The sequence below is a fragment of the Festucalex cinctus genome, chromosome 21 (assembly GCF_051991245.1).
Source record: "Festucalex cinctus isolate MCC-2025b chromosome 21, RoL_Fcin_1.0, whole genome shotgun sequence".
Lineage (NCBI taxonomy): Eukaryota > Metazoa > Chordata > Actinopteri > Syngnathiformes > Syngnathidae > Festucalex > Festucalex cinctus.
Window position 1 is genome coordinate 16,809,219 of NC_135431.1, and position 22,358 is coordinate 16,831,576.

General features: G+C 37.9%; 2 protein-coding genes across 4 annotated transcripts in view; one reads left to right on the top strand and one right to left on the bottom strand.

The window, feature by feature from the left end:
• Positions 1–14,252, top strand: gareml (GRB2 associated, regulator of MAPK1-like). Of its 2 annotated transcripts, none has more exons than XM_077510343.1 (8): positions 1–783; positions 916–1,174; positions 2,211–2,351; positions 5,440–5,570; positions 5,947–6,112; positions 7,723–8,543; positions 11,027–11,190; positions 13,168–14,252. In XM_077510343.1, exons 2-8 carry the CDS (start codon positions 1,063–1,065, stop codon positions 13,715–13,717), a joined length of 2,085 nt encoding a protein of 694 aa, XP_077366469.1. In that variant the 5' UTR covers positions 1–783; positions 916–1,062; the 3' UTR covers positions 13,718–14,252. The 2 variants fall into 2 exon arrangements, with proteins under 2 accessions (XP_077366469.1, XP_077366470.1); XM_077510344.1 differs by having other exon boundaries at positions 1,048–1,174.
• Positions 13,509–22,358, bottom strand: part of hadhaa (hydroxyacyl-CoA dehydrogenase trifunctional multienzyme complex subunit alpha a) — an 11,051-nt gene continuing 2,201 nt past the window's right edge. Inside the window, exons 4-11 of one of the 2 annotated variants that reach the window (XM_077510346.1) lie at positions 20,907–21,045; positions 20,711–20,834; positions 20,530–20,632; positions 19,073–19,346; positions 18,931–18,987; positions 17,106–17,208; positions 15,959–16,024; positions 13,569–13,713 (exon numbers count right to left, since the gene is read on the bottom strand). In XM_077510346.1, the coding sequence (XP_077366472.1) occupies positions 15,999–16,024; positions 17,106–17,208; positions 18,931–18,987; positions 19,073–19,174 (288 nt within the window). In that variant the 5' untranslated portion in view covers positions 19,175–19,346; positions 20,530–20,632; positions 20,711–20,834; positions 20,907–21,045 and the 3' untranslated portion in view covers positions 13,569–13,713; positions 15,959–15,998. Of the gene's footprint in view, positions 13,714–15,958; positions 16,025–17,105; positions 17,209–18,930; positions 18,988–19,072; positions 19,347–20,529; positions 20,633–20,710; positions 20,835–20,906; positions 21,046–22,358 lie in introns of both variants that reach the window. The other variant, XM_077510347.1, reaches the window with a different exon arrangement.

Genomic DNA, 22,358 nt, shown 5'->3' on the forward strand with positions numbered 1-22,358 from the left:
TATGTTTGAGTTGACAGCAGGTGACAAAATGGCCGCCCCATGAGATTGATAAAAACGGGTTGATTTTGCTGCTTAATTCATATACCAGAATATCGTGTTTACTAGTGGTTCTGCATAGAACATAGTATTATAAATATTTTTTTTAAACTTGACTTAAGGTGTACTTTTTGCCATTATAATTCATTTCCACTTTTATACTTAATGGCATTTCTTCAGTACTCTTGAGAAATTTTCCATTTGTTTCTTACTCATCTTGTTTGGCTTTTGTATTTTACATGGGCAGTAAAGTCTGAAGACGGTATTCTGGTTAATATTGTGTTTGTGGAATATGAATTAAACAAAATCCACCTGTTATTATCCATCTCACAGGGTGGTCATTTTGTAACTTGCTGTCAACTATACGGTTGCTCAGTGCTCAGGTAACAACCAATCACGGTTCACTTGCAAATGTCACATGACCAAACTCTCACAACAGATGAGTCATGATTGGTCGTTACCTGAGCCCTTAGTGAGCAACTGTGATGTCATTTTCAGTCGACGAGTGGCAAAATGGCCGCCTTCTGAGATGGATAAAATTTGGTGGATTTTGCTGCTTGGTTCATAATATCCAAACGCAATATTAATCAGAATACTTTTCGACCAGTGGTAGAACATTTTTGACTTGACTAAGGGCGTACTTTTCCCCATTATAATTAATTTCCACTTTTGGCTTAACCAGTACTGTATTTTTACTTCTGCTTACTCCAGCCTCCTCTGTGTGGATATTAATTGCTACCCAAACAGGTTAGAATGTAATAGAACATATCGTGTTCGTTTTGCTACCTAAAACACTTTGCTAGTCGACCATATGTGAGCGGGGTGACGAGGGGGGAGGTCTCTGGCGCCCTCCCTCATCTCGCGACTCACAGTCCGCAGCTCCTTTTTCTCCCACTTTAAAACATGGCGAAACTCTTCACGACGACTCCGCCACCTTCACCTCCATGCGCCTCTTCACCTCCATCCAAACAACCGCCGCCATCTTCACGCTCGTCCTCATCTCCGGCACAGTGATGACCCGGGAGGATGGAGAAGTTGTCGGCGAGCCTGTCGGAGATCTCCTGGAGCCCGCTCGCGCTGCCGTTGGACGCGGTGGTCAGCAAGTTCCGTCTGCCCACTCTGGTCCGCCTGGCACACGGTAAGAGAAATTCACGGCCACGCAGGTGCTTCTATGAAACACATTTCACTTTTAGGGTAGCGGGTTTTTTGTTTTGTTTTGACAGTTACGTTGACCCTTGCTCGCCATACAGGTGTCACACCGTAACAATTCAAGTGTTGTAATTAGGAAAACGAAGTAAGACTACAACTAAACGACTAAATTGTCTATATGTGATGTTGGCTTTGAAAAAGTACGCAGGTTAAGTGTAAAGTTTAACTATCAAGGTTTTTAATTGAGGCAGGTTAGCTAAAATAGTTCATACTTCCGGTAAAGACCTACAAAATAAAATGGAAATGTTTCAAACACTTTCTTTATGCAGGGCGATGTTTTTGTGATTTTCCTTATCTTTTTTTGGTAAACATAGACAATACTTAATATAAAAGCCATAAAAATACATACAGTCAAAATATATGTGAAAGAAAGATCTTTTTGAAAAGAAGTGAAATCCGTTTCCGTCTCGCCTCATTGACTTGCGTTTACTTGACGCGGGGACAAAGTAAAAGTGTTCTTTGCCTCTTTGAGTTAATCTTAAATAGGAGACGTGTGAATATCATGTTTATTGCTTTCAAACTGAATGTGTCGCCTGCACACCGGGGGGGCTTGACTTTGGGAACGAGCGGTGCATGTGGGTGTGCCGTCCAAGTTGTTGTACTGGTCCAGAGCTGCCCGGAAAAGCCACAAAGTGTCTGTTGTGCTGCTAAAGTGCCGCTCAATTCTTTTCATATGCAAATGATGCAACGTGTCGGTGGATGCGCTGAATACTAAAAACCGCCGAGGCAGGGAAAGTCTCCAGCATTGCGTCGCGCGCCTCCATCGAAATGTACTACTCGTGCGCGCGCGCGCACCTTGCATTTGCTGCGCGCTCCCGCGATGCTCGCTGAGCTGCGGTAACCTCACAGATGGTTGCTTGTTTACGCAGCCACACAACACGTTAAATCATGCAGATGCATATTTCACCAGATGCGGTCGAATGTATGGTTTGTTGACGTACACTTGTGTGTCATGTGATTCTCAGGTGAATGTGTTGAGGGTCTGTCAGAGGAGGATGTGGTTCTGCTCCACTCTTGTCGCCAGTGGACAACAGTGACCGCTCATAGCTTAGAAGAAGGCCATTACGTCATCGGGCCCAAGATTGACATCCCTCTACAATACCAAGGTGAGAGGACTGTACAAGTCTTACTATTAAAATACACTTTGAGACACAACACACGCAAACTGGTAGTTTCCCTCACTCCATTCAATTCATCCATTCTTGCGACTGCCGGGGCCAGTCGTGTTATTCAGTGTGTAACTGGAGCTTTATGGCTCCTCTTCATCGCTTCCTCCGCTGATGCAGCGCTGATGTCACCTCACAGCACTCCCGCCTCCCTGGCTCCTTTTTGGAAGAATGAGAGAACATTTGGGGGTCAAGTGGGGGAAGATGATTGCACTCGGAGATAAGCACTTGATTGGGTTTATGTCGATTATTTTGGCATGAATTTGTCGTTATTGAAAGCAAAGATGAATTCAGTCCGTTGTGCTATTCTGGCAAATGATTAATTTTTGACTAACTTCCAAATATGGCAGGTAACTGCGGGCGGAATCGCAAGCAGTGATGAGCTAATGTCTGCGTGATGACTTCATCCAGGAAGTCCAAATATGCTTAGGAGGAGAGTAATATAGGTTTCCCCCTGGGGATACACAACAGGATGCTTCTCTCTCTCTTTCTCTCTTCCCTCCTTCTCAAGTGATGACTGAGGTGTCGAAGACAGAAAAGCTGAATGATCCCATTTCATGAATGGGCCTCTGAAAGTGAGCGATTTAGCGTGATTAGCGGGACTTGGTCTTTTGTAATCCTTACGGAACAAAGATGATATTATGCGTAAAAGTGCATTGAAGCTTGCTATGAGGTCCCAAGTTCATGTAAACAAGCTTTCTAATTCAGTATCTATATTTTGTTTGTAGAATTTAACAGTGTATTAGCTAACATCTTTCTAGCTAGCTATCTCACTGCTATGCTAGCTATCCCACCAAGGGGGATGTTTTCTTTATCTACTATGGAGAAATGTAAAAGTGAAGCAGTTGGGACCTTGCTCAGAAGCATTTAAGAGTCAATTTGGTTCGATTCAGTGGGATTACGATTTGATTCGATATGGTACGGCTTATTTTGAGAGTGTATGTTGCAATTAGCTCCTTGTCACTTTACATACATAAATGAATGAACTTGTTAGGACTGTAAATGTGGCAAAACCCCAGTGAGAAAAAAAATAGCAGATCCCATCAATAGTAAGACAGACACACAGTAGAAATGCAATGATTAATCGACAATTAATCGATTACCTAGTTTATTAATTACTTTTGATAAGCAATGAATCATTCAGATATCCTTTTTAAATTTAAAATTCTCCTAATGCTCGGAATTTCAGCTCAGATTTCTGTAGTCCTCCATAAAAGCAGACTGATTATCATTGTTTTGAACCCAAAAAAAAAAAGCTTTTACTTTGAAAACAACATTACTTTGATCAACATTTTTGCTGATTTTCATTGCGTTACAGGCTAAACCAGTATCTGAATTATAATTCATTTATGTTTGTACATTGTCAATACCCTTCCATCCATCCATTTTCTTGACCGCTTATTCCTCACAAGGGTCGCGGGGGCTGCTGGCGCCTATCTCAGCTGGCTCTGGGCAGTAGGCGGGGGACACCCTGGACTGGTTGCCAACCAATCGCAGGGCACACAGAGACGAACAACCATCCACACTCACACGCACACCTAGGGACAATTCTGAGCGCCCAATTAACCTGCCATGCATGTCTTTGGAATGTGGGAGGAGACCGGAGTACCCGGAGAAGACCCACGCGGGCACGGGGAGAACATGCAAACTCCACCCAGGAAGGTCCGAGCCTGGACTCGAACCGGAGACCTCAGAACTGGGAAGCGGACGTGCTAACCACTCGACTACCGTGCTGCCCTACATTGTCAATACGATTTTTGAAATAAAGGGATGGAAATGGAATTTTTTTTTAAATCCGATTCATCGAATAATCGACAAACAAATGAATGAACTAATCATTAGTTGCTGCCCTAAAAGCCACTTGAAATATGGGACCATTTTATTTAGACCAAGGGTCATCAATGTTGCGTCCAAAAAGACCACGCCGTCCTGTTCTAAAAATAGCTTAGGGCATTGTCATTTTCGAGGAATATTGTAAAGTGATCATATGAACGTGTAAAAACTGGCAGAGATCTCCAGTAGTGAAGTGTCACATATTGATATTCTGTTTCGTAATTATTGTGAGAAGTCATTAACGTGAACAGTTTTCACATTAGTGACTATCAGTAACATGTTGTATAATATAACATTCTGAATTTAAATAGATTAATGAGGGGAGCCGCTTCGATTGGCCAGAAGTCGGCTGCGTTCCCTCCCACAATGGCGCAATGCAATAGTTGTCACATCTTTAGGCTTTGTTGTCATATTTGCACCTTCACTTCCAGCCAGTCCTCCTACTCGTAACATGTTGGACTTGTGGAATTCCCTGTTCAGTCCTCCCCTTTTCATCCGGCGAGGGGGTGTCGGGATGCACCATTTGCTTCTATTGTTCTGCCTTGCGAGCTGTTTGGCTTGAAAGTTGACTGCAGGGAAGAATGAAGGAGGGACTTGCTGGCGAGCAAGATGCTGGAGTTTGGTATTCTGCTCTGTCTCAGACAAAAAAAAAAACCCTCATCTCTCTCAGAAAAGAAATAGCTCAGGATTCTATACAGCATTCCGATTAACCTGTATGTGAACGAGTGAGGCAATAGCATCTTAAAATGTTCTTTACGGTAACTTGAGCCCACTTGAATTGAACTCAAAAAGTAGCAGCGATCAAACAAAAACAAGTCTGCTTCCCATCACCGACTGGGAACGATTTACAGACGAAGACGGCGATGGGGAAGTGAAAGAAAAGCAGAGGGTGGTGTGTGCGTGAGTGTGTAACTGTCTCCATGGTGATGTGTCTCTGCTCTGTGTGAGAATGGGGGTCCTTTACCCGTCGCCATGACGACCCTGTCGACCGTCGATCGGCTCGCGAGCCGGTGCCAGGTCAGAGGTCGCCGAGGTGTCTTTGTGCCGCCGTCATCCAAAACTGTCGGCAGTCGCAAAACACTTCTTACCGTCTATTCGAATCGACGCTTTTGTACCCTCCGCAATCCCACGCGTCAATAATACCTGCATGGAAATGCTCTTAACCCCCTTTTCACCCTTCTTTGTCGCTCCGCAGGAAAGTTCAAATTGTTGGATGAAGACAGAGACATCAGGGATCCCGTCCAGTATTTCTCCAGCGTGGAAGAGGTCGCCGGAGCGTTCCCCGACCGAGTCTTTGTCATGGAAACAATCGCTTTCAGCGTCAAGGTTCATGCCCCGTTGCTTCTCTTTAGCAATGCGCGGACTCGACTGCGCTTTCGACATTATGCATGCTCACTGACCAAAACATTTAGGACGCATTCACAATCGCAGAGGTGTGAAAAGTTGGTCCTAACTAAAATGATGTTCAGTGGAGCGCAGATAATTGTCAAGTGGATTGGCACCAAATTCTAACTACCCACCCGAGCTGAGCATATGCCGTAACTTTCTCATGTACACAAAAAAGTTTCATATAGGTCGGTCATTATCTGAGGGAGCTGATTTGTAGACACAAGGGACCGGTCTGATGAGAGCAAGTGGGTGTAAAGTCTTTTAATGGCCTCCATTCACATACAGTATGTCCCGCATGTGTGCAATTGCGCAGGTGGTTTCAGGGGAGTTCAGCGAGGACAGCGAGCCGTACAGCTTCACTCTGCAGGCTGGAGATGAGCTGTCACTCATGGGGAAAGCCGAGCTTCTCTGCGCCACGCCGACCAAGGAAAAGACAGGATTGAGCGCATTGTTGAGACGGCTGGGAAAGACTCCCAGAAGTAAGAAAGAATTATTTTTCTACCATCAGAAGCCTGTTTCCGCTAATGGAATTATTATTTTTTTGGACTGTCAGAAGCCCGTTTCCTCCAGTGATTTTTTTTTTTTTTTTTGTGCTTCTGACAGTGGGAAAAAAAAGCATTTTTTTCAAAACTTCTTACAGTTAAAACATTTTTTTTTTCCTGTAACAGAGGAGAAAAAAATATCTTTCAATTTTCTTTTTCCGTTTTTTTTTTTCTGAGAATGAAAAAAAAAAAAATGTTCAAAACTTCATACAGTTAAAACATTTTTTAATGTTTGCCGTAACAGAGGACAAAATATATATATATATAAAAAAAAAAAATCCATTGTTGGTAGAAATTGGCTTCTTAAAGTAAAAAAAGATAAATCATTCATTTTTGATTTTTCTTCTCACACTTTTAATTCTCAGAGTTAAAAAAAAAAAATCTGTTATTTTTATTTTTTTATTTTTTATTTTTTATTTTTATTTTTTTTTAACTGTAATAGGCCCATTTCTGACAATGGGGAGATTTTTTTTCCCTTTTACCGTCACTGGCAGAAATGGGTTTCTTACATTTTTTTTTAAACTAATCACAGTTTTTAAAAAAATGTATTTTAAAATTATTTATTTTATTTTATTTTATTTTTATTTATTTATTTTTATTTCTGCCAAAGGGGGATTTTTTTTTATTATTATTATTATTATTTTAACCGTCACTGGCAGGAATAGTCCTGTTAAACAGATTTTTTTTCCTTTTTTTTTTTTTTATTGGCAGGAATGGGCTTCCATAGTTAATGTGAATATAAAAAAAACAAAAAAAGGGTGTCAGCGGGTACTCGTTATCCCCAGGACAACATGAGTCGTCTGCTCTGTTCTAAAAATAGCTCACCAGTGGTGGGACACTGTGACTTACTAAAAAGCGAAGAAGAAATAAAACAGATAACATTTTTGTGTTCGTGGCATTTAAACTTAACATGGTACACATTTCTTAATTTTCCACATATTCTATATTTTGTATATTTTCGATATTTTTCTACAAATAAAATAGATTTTGTTCAATGGGAAAAAATGCTATTCTTATAAACCATTCATCCATCCATCCATTTTCTTGACCGCTTATTCCTCACAAGGGTCGCGGGGGCTGCTGGAGCCTATCTCAGATGGCTCTGGGCAGTAGGCGGGGGACACCCTGGACTGGTTGCCAACCAATCGCAGGGCAGACAGAGACGAACAACCATCCACACTCACACGCACACCTAGGGACAATTCGGAGCGCCCAATTAACCTGCCATGCATGTCTTTGGAATGTGGGAGGAGACCGGAGTACCCGGAGAAGACCCACGCGGGCACGGGGAGAACATGCAAACTCCACCCAGGAAGGTCCGAGCCTGGACTCGAACCAGAGACCTCAGAACTGGGAAGCGGACGTGCTAACCACTCGACTACCGTGCCGCCCCTCTTATAAACCCTAATATTCCAAAGCACTGTCATTTTAATACCATGATATTTTTGCTTTTCGCTTTACATGCATATTTGCAGTCTACGTAAACACCTCAGGTTACTTCCTGATTCACGAATCATGCATCTAACGAGCATCTTTTCATCTTGTAGGCAAAACCCCCTGCCTGGTGTGCATGAACCATCGCACCAATCAGAGCGTCAGCTTGCCCTTCGCCTGCCGCGGCCGCTTTTGCACGCGCTCCCCGCTGGAGCAAGGCATGCTGGGCGGCGAGCACACAGTGCGCAGCATCATCGAGCGGGTCCGCCTCCCCGTCAACGTGTCGGTGCCGTCCCGCCCGCCGCGGAACCCGTACGACCGCCACGCCGTCCGGGAAGGCCACCGCCTCAAGCTGCTCAACATCGTCAGCAAGACGGTGGTCCTCTGCATGGTACTTCGCCAACGGCATGTGTCGCCCTCCCACTTCCTGCTGCTGCGCTGCATGCCCCGCTTCAACGCGGCCGAGGCCTCGCCGCACGCCGCCGCCCTGGAGGGCCTGCTTCTGCGCTACGCCTTCGACCCCGACGCCTACTCGCGAGCCGTGAGGGAAACCCGGCCCGAGTTGGAGTGCATGACTGAGGAGTGCGTGAGCCCGCGGCGCTCGCAGGACTCGTTGTCACCGCAGCAGCTGTCCACGTGCAGCTACGGCGGGGGCGGGGTCTCGGACAGCCTATCGCAGCGCTGCGGGGACTCTCTCGGGGTCCACCTAGGGGAGGGGCCAGGTGAGGAACGGGAGTATGTGATGCCCGAGTGGAGCGAGGCTGAAATTAGGACCGGTGAGGAGATACCTTACGAGGAGCTTTGGACCAATCAGAACGCGGACGGCCTCGGAAAAGAACCGAACCTCATTCCCTTCCATTCTTCCTCCTCGCTGGATGGCACCGTGATGACAACAGTGGCTATTCCACCGCCCATACCTCCAAAATCGGATGCTGTGAGTTGCCCCACAACACATGCTGAAAGTCAATACAGGCCCACAAGTCTAAACGCAGCATTCCGATTAATACTGCGTTTGTGAAATATGAGCTAAGCAGCAAAATTTTGTCACTTGCTGTCGACTGAAAATGACATCACAGTGCCTAAGGAGCGGCCAATCACGGCTCAGCTGTTTTGTGGGTTTGGTTTTGTGACTTTTGCAAGCTGAGCCATGATTGTTCACTATCTGAGCAAGCAATTGCGATGTCATTTTCAATCAACAAGTGGCCTTCGGGGCTGTGATGTCATTTTCAGTCGACAGCATTTGACAAAATGGCCGCCCCCTGAGATTTAGCTACTTAATTCATACTCCTCAAACACATTATTAAAGGGATAATTGACTCCAGAGTGAATTTGATAACTTAATTATTTTTCTTGTAGAATTAATACCTTTAAAAACATTTTTTTTAGAGATAGACCGATATGTTTTTTTCGGGGCTGATACCGATACTAATTATTAGTAGTGAAGGACGCCGATAACCGATAGTTGGAGCCGATATTCATTTTCACTAAAAAGGGAAAATATTAGCATCAAAATTTGGAAAAAAATATATAAGCTCCAGCTCTTATTTTATTTTATTTTTTGAAATTTTAAAGCATGTGTTTATTGAGCAACTTTTAGGGTCAGTAATATATTGGGAGTTTTTTTTTTTTTTTTTTTTTTTTTTTTTTTTTTTTTTTTTTAAATCTTAGTCAATAGACATTTTTTTTTAACAAGTTCTGGCATCTCCCAGGAGCAGTAGCATGTTTTCAAAAGTTAAATAAAAACAAACTATTTTCTACACAAAATAAAGTCTTCCAAAATTTCAAAATATCCAAAGTATAAAAATTTTACTAATCCTAGTTTTAATTTCAAACAAAAACAGAAGTTGCAGAGAGTTCCCAAGGTCGACAAAAATGAAAATAAAAACTTTTTTTTTTTTAATTTACATTTAAATTAGTTCCCTGAAGTTAACACTTTTTTTTCTTTTTTTTTTTAATGGATCTATTATTGACCATATGATTCTTCAAAATGGCCGATGCCGATATTTCTCAAAATGCTGAATATCGGCGCCGATAATCGGCCCAGACGATAATCTGTCTATCCATAATTTTATCCCCACTTTCTGTGGACAAGAGATGACATCACCTGTGCTGAGGAAATAAGTAACGACCAATAATGGCTCAATTTCCTGACCAAACCCAGAAAACAGGTGAGCCATGATTGGTCGTTAACTACTTCCTCTGCACAGGTGATGTCTTCAGTCGACAGCAAGTGGAAGAATTTGTTTTAAGGGTATTAATTGCATACAACAAATAATGTTGTTATCAAATTAATTCTGGGGCATAATATTAACTGTTTACTGCTGAAAATGGCTCAGTGAGAATTCCATGTTTAGACGAGTGGGGACATAGAGAACATATTATTATATTGTCAAGAATATTTTTTGGTTGACTTGGGCTGAGGTGCATGGTCATAAATTATTAGCGATTTTAAGCCTCACTTACGCAAACATTTTACTGGAAAGATTACCCTTATATGGAGGACCAAAACTGCCAAAATAAAAAAAAGTCAAAATAAAAACAGATACATTTAAAAGTTAAATACAAAAAAAATCATATAAATGGGAATAAAAACAAAAAAAAAAGACAATTAAAAAAAAAAATAAAAATAAAAAGATTAAAAAATAAACAAAAATGAAAATAAATGTGGAAATAAGTACAAAAATAAATATATAAAGAGTTAAATATCAATAAATAAAAAACGCTTTGCTGTCATATTTTTCATGCTGCATGCGTAAGGAAATGCCATTTCTATTCAATTGAGTCTTAAGTGTCGTGTGTGTTTGAGACTCAAAGTACATAAATGTCCACAATGTTTTAAATACTGACGTATAGTGTTATTTCAAAATGCATGCCAAGGTTATAATTTTTTATTTTATTTTTAACTGTAGTTAGTTTTTATGTTGTTTTAACAACTACTATTGTATACTTTGTATATTGTATATTGTAATACTTTGCAAATTTTAGTTTACAAAAATGTAAGTTGTTCTTTCAGTTAGTTTTCTTTTTTAATTTCATTTTTACATTATTTTGCGAACAATTTATTTGTAGTTTATTGTATTAGTTTTCATAATAACCCAGTTGCGCACAGACTATATCCCCATGTTGACCTATGAGGCTTGTTTTCTTTGATTTAAATTGCACACTTTGAATCATGGCGGCCGACAACAGAATTGAAATGGCGCGTGGGAGCTCGCGTCGGCGTCTGAGTTATAGCCTGACTCACGTGTTCCTCACTCCCTGGAATTCAGTCTGACAAACTTGCGTGCGTGTGAGGAAAGAGAATAGCTCTTAAGAATTTTGTCTGAAGTGTAAAGGTCACCCTAGTTTAACATTTAGCAACCCCGAACACAAGGCAACAGTACACGCATTCTCATTTTTCTGTGCATGTGTGTGAAGGTGAGAGAGGAGTGTCGCTACTTGATTGCTCCTCCGGTGCCTCCTCGCGGCTCCAAACTGGGCCCCATCTCCAGTCCGGCCCCCAGCCCTCCCGTCCCCCCTCGCTTCGCCAAGGCCTCCCCCAGGCCCAATCTTTCCTTCTACTCCTCAGGACTGCAGGACAGGTACTTGAGACATTTTCAAACACTGACAACACATTGATTTTTAAAATCCTGCAAAAGTTTGTGTGACTTCTTTTTTTCCAACTCATTTGCTCCCCAAAACGTATAAATACGTTCTATTTTAAATGTATTCAGTGTCCCAAAGACGTATTTATACGGGTTTGTTTGTTTTGTTTTTTTTAACTCTTTTACTGCCACATCCAGACAGTGGCAGCCGATTTCGAGCATTTTAACTAATCTTTCAAGGAAAACATTGAGCAAAAATTGAAAAGATAAGGAGAAAAGAAGCTTTTTATGAAAAGGTACATTTTCTCCACAACAGTGACTTTGACACTAATATTTTTTCTTTAGTGATGCACTGTGAATTAGCCAGGCAGCGCTCCATTTAGACATTGCACTGCCTATTGATAAAAAATAAAAAATAAAAAATAGTTGTTTATGGCGGCATACATCGTGATTTTAAATGGTTTTGGCGGTAAAGGAGTTAATGCTCGAGCACACAGAAGGATTTGACGCAGCCGCCCAACTGCAGAGAACGGGTGAAAAAAAATGGTAGTAATTACAAAAACGGCCAGCAGGTGGCAGCAGAGTATAAGAGATGTAAAGCACTTTGTGACAGCTGAGGCTGTTTAAAAGCGCTATATAAATAAAGTTGAGTTGAGTAATTCCATACACCGACAGCCCATTGAAAAACGATACAATGCTGCCATCTGTTGGCCATTGTTAGTGGGTGTTTTTGATTTCACAACCCATTGTCCAGGCAGCGCTCCACTTAGACATTGTATTGCCTATTGATTAAAAAAAAAAAAAAAAAAAGACGTAGTTGACGTCATTTAACGTTTATGGTGGTATAAATCGTGATTTTACGCATCGTTATTAAACGTTTTTGGCGGTAAAAGAGTTAATGGTAGAGCACACAGAAGGCTTTGATGCAGCCTCCCAAACGCAGAGATAGGGTGGGAAAAAAATGGTAGTAATTACAAAAACGGCCAGCACGTGGCAGCAGAGTATGAGATCAACCAGGGCCATGCTGCAAAAAGCTCTTTTCCGCACTGTTTAACAGATTTGTAAATGATGAATCCAGTCATGGGAAGCCCCTCCTCAGTCACATGCAAGTGAAAGCATTTTCTCAATTTGAATCCATTTAAGTTTAATTTTGACAAATTATAATGTTGTAATTTAGAAACTTCATAGTATGGCACTGACTACAGTGCTGCTAATGGAAAGTGGAATGTAAAAGGGTCACGAAAACCAAACACCATAACTTCTGTTGAAATTCAATGAATTAAGGCATTGATTTCCTCCAGACAGGACAAATTTGCCCTTTAATAATTAATTCAAGGCCAAAAACGTGTAAATACGTTTTTAACACTTTTTCCTTCACTCCCAAAAATGTATTTATAATTTTTATTTAGATATATTTTTTTATGCAAGAGCATACGGAAGGCTTTGATGCAGCTTCTGTCAAGACGAGGTGGCTTACAGCAATGCTAGTTATTACAAAAACGGCCAGCAGGTGGCAGCAGAATATAAGAGATCAGCCAGGACCATGTTGCAACAAGCCCGTTTTGTTTTCACCAGGAATGTGAATATTGATGAAACTTAGCTATAACCTCATGCTAATTGCTGCAAAACGGAAACAGATAGGAATATACTATTTTTCCTGATGAAAGAAGAGACTCTCATCTTTCTTTTGGTAGGTTTCATGTTTTTATAGAAATAGAACAGAATATTCTGTGGGCCTTGCAAAATTAGTCAAAATCCAGTAAAACAGCCGGGAGCGAAGGGGGTTGCTTCAGGGAAAATGGCCGCGAGTGAATGAAACATGTTTCATATTGTAATCAACAGTAAAACATGAGTTGGTTTCACCCAAAATAGCATTTCGGAACAAAAGGAAAAAAAAAAAAGAGCATTTCCATACTCAAATCCTTGAAACAGTTATTGTTTTGATTCATTTTCGTTTTCCCTGCTGGCTTCTAGCTGCTCGCACTCTCCAGATACTTCGCTCTACTGTTACCCGTGTTCCTGGGCCGACTGCCCCGCCCCCAAGCCCACCAATCCCGAGCCGTCTTCGACCGTCCCCGCCGACGCGCCAGCCAACCCTCAGACGGCGCAAGCCGCCTGGGCCGAGCCGTGGCTGGACTGCCGACTGCGACCGCCGCCCCCACAAAGTCGCTTCGCGCCTTTCGGCGCTTTGAACCCTTTCAACCGTCAGTCCCCTTGCCCGTCGCCCGAGCCGGCGGACTGTCCCGAATCCTCCAGGGGGGCGGAGGGAGGCGGGACGAGCGACGCGGACTCCGCCTGGCGTCCTCCCGCCGACTTGTCGGCGTTGTCGTTGGAGGAAGTGTCGGCGTGCCTGCGCTTCATCGGCCTGTCGGAGGCGGCGGTGTCGGTGTTCCAGAGGGAGCGGATCGACGGCAGCCTCCTGGTTCAGCTGACCGAGGACATCCTGTCGCATGACTTTCACCTGAGCCGACTCCACGTCACTAAGATCACACAGTTCATACAAGGGTGGCGGCCCAAGATCTAAAACACAAATTTTCCGTCAATCCATGCCACTGTGAGTGTTCAACCTTTTTCACACTGCAATTAGGACAAGGATCACAGAATGGTTGAGGTGCAGCTCAAAAATCTCCATTTTTTTTTTTTACTTCCTGCTTCGGCTGCTACGTAAGCACTTCCAAATATGGCCACGCTGGTAACTCATCATTCGCGTTTTCTGCGTGACTTTCATACTGAGTGCAGTGTGAAAAGGGCCTGAAGCGGGGCGAGAATGTGCCTTCTTAGCCATCCTAAATGTGCCTTCCACAAGTCTGTGACCAAGCGAGACTTGAATGAAGTTCTGTCACATCATTTTCAATACATTCTCAGCATTCTGTCATGGGTGACGTTTATTTTTTATTTTTTTTAAACATGCTCTCTTTGGATAACACACTGTTGTTCTGTTAATAGTCGCGTGTGAATTTGACTGCCTCAAAAATATAGTTTCTAAACTGTACCTCAGATTATGTCAATGCTTAATTTAGCCATGCATAAATAAATTAAATCGTGCTTGATTATACTCACTTTATGTTCGCATTCTGATTTCATGCACAAATACATTACAATAAAATGGCACCTGTAGAGAATCAATCCATCTTGAATGTTAAGTTGAAATTCAAAGAGCATTTATGGACATAAAATGAAGGGCTTTATTTGAAACCGGTAGCCAGAACTAGTGATGTGTCGGTCGCGAACGAGCCGGTACGAAGTTCTTTGAAGTGAACGATGAGAGCCGGCACCGTTATTTTCCCTTGCTCGCTCTCTCTCTCTACCTATGTCGCTCTCTCTTTTTCACGTGTCTGAACCGAGGTTTGGCAGTGTCTCAGCTGCCGTACTCAGAGATGGAGGATGGGGAGGGGAGGAGTGTGGGGGCCGGGGGAGGTGGTACTGCATGCGGAGCACATTGCGCCGCCTCGTTTGCACAGCCGTAGACAGAGAGCGACAGGAGGAGGAGAAAACAGGAGAGGAAAGGACGACACACAAACGCGGTTTGTACAAGATGAGCCGAAAACGCAGTAACATTTGGAGACATTTTAATTGGTTAAAGTCAGATGAGAGAAGGAGCCGAATCAGCCCATCCAAGTTGATGTTTTTTTTTGTTTTTTTGTTTTTTTTTGTTTGTTTTTTTTAATGCAAATCTAAAATAAAGCAAGGTCTTTTATCCTGGACCGGGTAAGTAGCTAATGTTTGTTTTGTTCACTGCTGCTGTTTCAGTTAAATTACTACTCACTATTTTTGTTATTTGATTGTTGTTGGTTGAAGTTTTAATTTTCTTCTTGTTTATTGTATGGAGCCTATTAATTTGTTCAATAAAATGAGAAAAAAATCATTTTCTTTGCTTGATAATTGTTGCTATTTGCAGTCAGTAGAGTGCAACATTTAGTTCACCAAGTCATATATCAAAATGTATGGTAAATTTGTCGTAAATATTTAAAAGAAAAGCTAAAGTTAAAAAGAGCCGTTTGAGAGCCAAAAATAGCTCTTTTCACTGAGCTGATCCAAATGAACCGACTCACCGAAAAGAGACGAAAATCCCATCACTACCAGAATCATATACAAAGAAAAAAGGAACAGGATGGCCAAGTCGACTGAAAATGTCTACCATGTTCTATTTCGTCCCTCCCGAGCGACCGCCAGGTAGCGGTGCTGTAACCAGCACGGAATTCCCCTTGTCACGATTCGTTTTTGCCGCCGTCCAAGTTCTACAGGGACCTTCTTTTTTTTTTTTTTTGCAACTCACACAGTGTACAGGAAGTTTTTTTTAGCTTACTGAGCGGCAAATCCACTATTTCCTCATGGACTATTGTTGAAGCATCGTCTGTAAGTGACTTTTAAGACACTCTTCCATTTATATTATAGATATAACGATGTGAACTAAATGGTAGTTCGTGTTTGTTTAGTTCCTTAGTTGGTAATGGCTAGCACGCTAATGCTAATCGCGATTGCTAACCGTTTAGCATAGGCTAATTGTGTTAGTGTTCAATAATGCTCATACACAGAAGATAATAATTAGTAGTAACTTATATCCACTCACTTCAACTCATGCATATAATGATTAATATGTGAACTAAATGGTGGCTAGTGTTTACCTTAAATGGGAATTGCTAGCGCGCTAATGCTAATCGCGATTGCTAGCCGTTTAGCATATAGAGATATTATGCTTATTGTGACATCCCTAGTAATTATTGTATTTATTGTTACATATGGCCTTATTTCAAGGTGTCAGTACTTGCGACATATCAGCCAATACTGGGGATGTAATGATTGACTCAAGTCCCGTTTCGATTTTCAGTTCCTGAAAAAAAAAAAAAATGTTTAATGATGTATGCTAAAATCTTCATGAATGCCACCATAAACGTTAATTGTCATAAACTATGATTTTTTTAATTAGAAAATTTATAAATTTATGATAAACATCAAATAATTTAAATTAAATTTATTTATAAATGTATCAGAATGAAGTCAAATAATTTAAATTAAATTAATGTATTAATTTATGAAAAAAAATCAGGTAACTTAATTCATTTATGATAACAAAAATCTAGTAATTTAAATGTAATTAAATTATTTATAAATCTATGATAAAAACCAAAAAAGTCAAATTAATCTCTAAATTCCTGTTAAAATCAAGTCATTTAAATTCAATTAATTAAATACTTTATACATTGTTAAAAAATCTATTAATTAAAAAATAATACAATAAATTATGAAAGAAGTCAAATAATTCAAATTAAATTAAGTAATTTATAAATTTATGAAAAAATCAAATAATTTATATTGCATTAATTTATATATTTATGATTAAAAAATCTAATAATTTAAATTTAATTAAATAATTTAAAAATGTATGATAAAAGCAAAAAAAATCAAATTATTTAAATTCCTGTTGAAAATCAAGTAATTTAAAGTCAATTAAATACTTTTTGCATTAATGTTAAAAAGAAAATCTATTAAGTTAAAATTAATTAATACAATAATTTATGTTTTGTTTTGTTTTTATTTACGATATATTAATGCGTAAGATATATTTTAGCTGTAAAGTTTCCTGGTATAAAATCTCCCTGTTTCCATATTATTCCTCTTAGTTAACATATTGTTTATTTTATATACAATATATATATAATTGTATTTATTTATTTTTTATTTTTTTATTTATTTTTATTTTTTAACAAACCCAAAAAATGCTGATGAAGATTCAAAACGTTATTCATAGAAAATAAGGTAAAAATGGAGATAGAAATTCTGGGAAAAATCCAAAATCTGAAAAATGTCGAAAAAGAAAATTGCAGCAAAGATTTCTGGGATATGATATAAGATCGGTAAAAATCTTATGATTGTTTGTTTGTTTGTTTGTTTTTTAACTACACAGCTCTCACTTGACTTCCTTTGCGGGTTCCCATACGTGTTCTTCTTACACGCCACTTGACCGTGGTAAAGGCCGATCAAAGCTTTGGACTCTGGACTCAGTTTGCCAAAGTTCTGCGGAAGAAGCAAAAGTAGTTTTAAGAAAACAATCACGAGGTTGTCGAGCGCTTCAGAAACGTCGTCGGCTCCTCTCCGGTGGAAACATTTTGGATTTGTCTCTAGTCTCTACCCGGGGAGGCAGACGCTCGCTCGCTTTCCATTGAAGGGGACGTTTCTATTCAGGAGTGACGGATGCGGGCAGACACTGCGCAGGGACGTCCCATCACGCAATCAGAAGATCCGCACTTTCAAACATTAGATTCTCCCTATTGGAGGATTGGATTTTTTTTTTTTTTTTGTCTCCTCTCCACTAAATATTTTTGGCTATGTCATATTCTATATTCTTACTTATAGAGATGGGTTAGTATTGAGCCGATACCTTGCCTTATTTGACGGTATTAGTACTCGCGACGGCAGCTATTTTATGATCAGGAACGAGAAATGACAAGAATCGTAATTATTTTTTTAAATTATTTTTACTATGTAATAATTTTAAGAAAAAAATGCTAACTATTTTATTGTTATTTAAATAAGTTTAAAAAGTGTATTTATTTTATTAGTGATAATAATTTTAAGAAAAAATTATATCTATTTTCTACTTATTTTTATTTTATTAATTCTAAAGGAAAAACATATTTTCAATGTATTTTATTTCTTTTATTTTTATTATACAATTAATAATTTTAAGACAAAAACGCTATATTTTCTACTTATTTTTATTTTATTAATATTAAGGGAAAAAATTTTTTCAATGTATTGTATTTATTTTATTTTTATTATACAATTAATGTTAAGACAAAAACGCTATATTTTCTACTTATTTTTATTTATTTTATTAATGTTAAGGGAAAAACTATTTTCAATATATTGTATTTATTTTATTTTTATTATATAATTAATAATGTTAAGACAAAAACTCTATATTTTCTACTAATTTTTATTTATTTTATTTTATTAATATTAAGGGGAAAACTATATTTATTTTGTCTTATTAATATTAAGGGGAAAACTATTTTCAATGTATTGTATTTATTTTTAGTTTACAATTAATAATTTTAAGATAAAAACACAATATTTTCTACTTTTTTTAAAATTTATTTTATTAATATTAAGGAAAAAAATATTTTCAATGTATTTTATTTTTATTGTACAATTAATACATTTAAGACAAAAACGTTATATCTACTTATTTTTATATATTTTATTTTATTAATATTAAGGAAAACTATATTTAATGTATTGTATTTTTTATTATACAATTAATAATTTTAAGACAAAAATGCTATATTTTCTACTTATTTTTAATTATTTTATTTTATTAATATTAAGAAAAAAAACTATTTAATGTATTGTATTTTTTATTATACAATTAATAATTTTAAGACAAAAACGCTATATTTATCACTTATTTTTATTTAAATTTATTTTATTAAAATTAAGGGAAAAAATATTTTCAATGAATTGTATTTATTTTTATTACACAATTAATAATTATAAGAAAAAAAAACACAATATTTTCTACTTATTTTTTTAAATTTCATTATTTTTATTATTGAATAATTTTAAGGGGAAAAAAATGCTAGAATGGGATGTATACGTTTTGTTTAATTACCTGTCATTGTTTTGAGGGAAATTTGACGTATCAAAAGTATGAAGGGTATCGGTGACTTCTAAGCCCTGGTATTGGGCCGATACCAGGTATCGCTACTCGCCCATCGCTACAAGCTCGAAACTCACCTCGGCTTCAGCCAGGTATCCTGCTTCTCGTCCCTGCTCTGCTCCAGTCTTGATGGACTGCTCGGTTACACACGCACACATGGTAGTTGAGTGGCGTGTTTTAAGCCGACTGCCGATCGCCACGTTGCGCGTCATCGACTACCTGGATGATTTGGACGGGAGCCGGGTACAGCCCTTTGGTTTGCTTCTGAACCTTCTCGCTGACAGTCTTGTAGATTTGCTTCTTGACTGAACCCAGCAACATCACTGCGGCCTAAAACTCTACACGCACACACATTTATGTTCATAATTGTGTGAGATGTGCACTTACTTTGCATGAGACTTTTCTGCTGAGAAAGTGGAAGCGTCTTATTGGCCATTGCTTTGGTCACGCCCACTGCCACTTCCTCCAAGTACTCCGTCGTTCGCTCCAGGACCTCAATCAAGAAAAACAAAAAATATATACATATATGTATATGGCCTTATTTCAAGGTATCGGTACTTGCCACATATCAGCCGATACTAGAGATGTAATGATTGAATTTGATTTAATAAAAATAATAATAATAATAATGACTCATTTTTATAGCCAAAAGACGTTTTTATTCTATCTTGCAAAACATTTTGATTTTATTTTTTACATCACATTTTAAGCAGTTTCAATCCATTTTCGATGTATCGTTACATCCCTAGCCGATGCCGTTTTACGATCACGAACCAAAAATGAGTACAATAGAAAAACAGCCATTCATTTCAATTTTGCAAATTTGGAGGAAAATGATTAAGTAGAAATAAATGTATCATAAAAATCAAATATTTTAAATTAAATTCATTTATAAATGTATTAGAAAGAAGTCTAATTCGAATTCAATTAATTTATAGATTTATGAAAAAAATCAAGTAATTTAAATTGAATTCATTTATGAATTTATGATTAAAAAAATTTATAATGAGAATTTAAATGTAATTAATTTATAAATTCATGAAAAAGATCAATTAGAATTGAATTCATTATACATTTATGATAAAAAAAAAATATAAGAATTTAAAAGTAATTAATTTATAAATTCATGAAAAAAACAATAAAAATTGAATTCATTTATACATTTATGATAAAAAAAATATAGTAATAATTTAAATGTAATTACATTTATTTATAAATTCATGAAAAAAAACAAGTTATTTAAATTTAATTCATTCATACATTTATGATAAAAAAATCTAATAATTTAAATGTAATTAAATATTTAGAAATGTATGATAAAAAAAATTCAAATTAATCTATAAATTCCTGTTAAAAATCAAGTTATTTAAATTCAATTAAATACGTTATACATTAAGGTTAAAAAAAATCTGTTAATTTAAAATAAATTAATAGAATATTTTTTTTAATTTACTATATATTATTGCGTAACATATTTTTGCTGCAAAGTTTCCTCGTATAATCTCCTTTTTTCCACATTATTCCTCAAAGTTAACATATATTGTTTATTTTACATTACTATATTTATTAATTCATTTAAAATGTTTGTATTATTATAATATTTATACGTTTATTTTTTATATAATACAGTTAGTATAAGTGAAAAAAAAAAAAAAAAAGTGCTGCAGAGGTGATACCGAGTGTGTCCACGAGGTGGTGCACTAGGCCCATCTTCTTGGCTTTATCAGCATGGATATTCCTGCCTGTCAGCATCATGTCAAACGCTCCAGGGAGTCCCACCTACACATACATGCATTTTACATATTGTCAAATACTTATGAACATGAGCGTATGTGTGTGTGGTGTATGTGCGCGTACAATTTGTGGTAGTCTCTGCGTGCGTGCCTCCCGCTCCAGGCAGCAGTCCCAACATGACCACAGGCATGCCCAGGATTGTTTTCCGACTTTTGGTGGCGATTCAATACTGGCAGGATATGGCAAACTGCGCAAAAAAAGTCACAAAATTGAGCGGGTTCATCTTAAAAAACGATATTTCCCCATTTTTGATACCCACCTCAAGGCCTCCGCCCAAACATGAACCGTTGATGGCAGCATCAATGGGGATGGGCGAGTTCTCAATCTTCTCAAACATCTTCTGACCTTCCCGAGAGAGGTGGGTGACCTCCTCTCGACTCTTACACGCTTGGATCATACTGACAACACAGAATTCACAAGTCTCGAGATTTAGAACTGCAATATACAATTTTTCAGTAATTGATTCATCTGTTCTTTTCCATGATGAATCGGAATTTACATCCCTTTTTTGCAAAAACTGGACTGGAGAAATCAGAAGAATTACTGTTAAGGGGCTAAAATGTGAGGATTTTAACAAATTTTGGGCTACACTAATGACTAGACTAAGTGCAATTTCTAAAGAAATTGCGTGGGAATGCTTAAAGTTGAATGCTAATAGCTATGCTAAGCTGAATGCTTATGAAGGATATTGAAGGATAAATTATCTGAAAATTACATCGAAATCAACTTTTAATTGAATTAATTAATTACTAGTAATAGTAGTAGTAGTAATAGTTGTAGTAGTATTACTAGTAACTAGTAGGGGTGTGCCAAAAAAATCAATTCATAAAATAATCGAGATTCTCATTTATTTTAAGATTCAAAATCAATATTTAACTCATTCACTCCACTTTTTTAGGTTTTTGTATGCTACAGTTTTTGTATGAAGGCTTTGATGCAGTGTCTGACCTGAAGCGGTCACTTAAAGCGATAATTAGATAGCGGTAGTTTTTACACTAAAAAAAAAAAAAAAAAAAAAAAAAAGAAGAAGAAAAACGGCCAGCAGGTGGCAGTAAAGTATAAAAGATCAACCAGGTCCATGTTGCAACAAGCTCTTTTTCCCAGTATTTTCAACAAGTTTGTGAATAATGATGAAACTTAGCTAATTCTAGTGCCAATTGCTACAAAACATAAAAACAGATAAAAGATGAAAGAAGAGACACATTTTTCTTTTGGTAGGTTCCATGTTTTTATAGCAATAGAACATGAAAATGGCTGGGAGTGAATGAGTTAATAAGAATAAAGGGAAAAGGCAGTTGTAGCCCACATGCTGTTTTTGTGGAAAAAGGAACGTACAATACAAAATTAATAAATGTTTAAAAAAAAAAAAAAAGACTTCAATATCTCTATTTGTTATTTTGTCTTGCAAAGCAGACTGGAGTACATCATGACAATTTTTTGCATATCTGTAAATTGAAGCAGGAATCATTTGGCAGTCAAATAATTCTGAATCAAAAATCGTTTGAATCGAGAATCGAGAATCGATTCTGAATTGTATCGTAGACCCAAAAATCGTAATCGAATCGAATCGTGAGACGGTCAAAGATTCCCAGCCCTAATAATAATAATAATAATAAAGAATACGAATAACATATGAAAGCATTCCCACTAAATTAATTGTGGGAATTTTCCCACAATTAATTCAGTAATCGATTAAACTGATGATTATTTT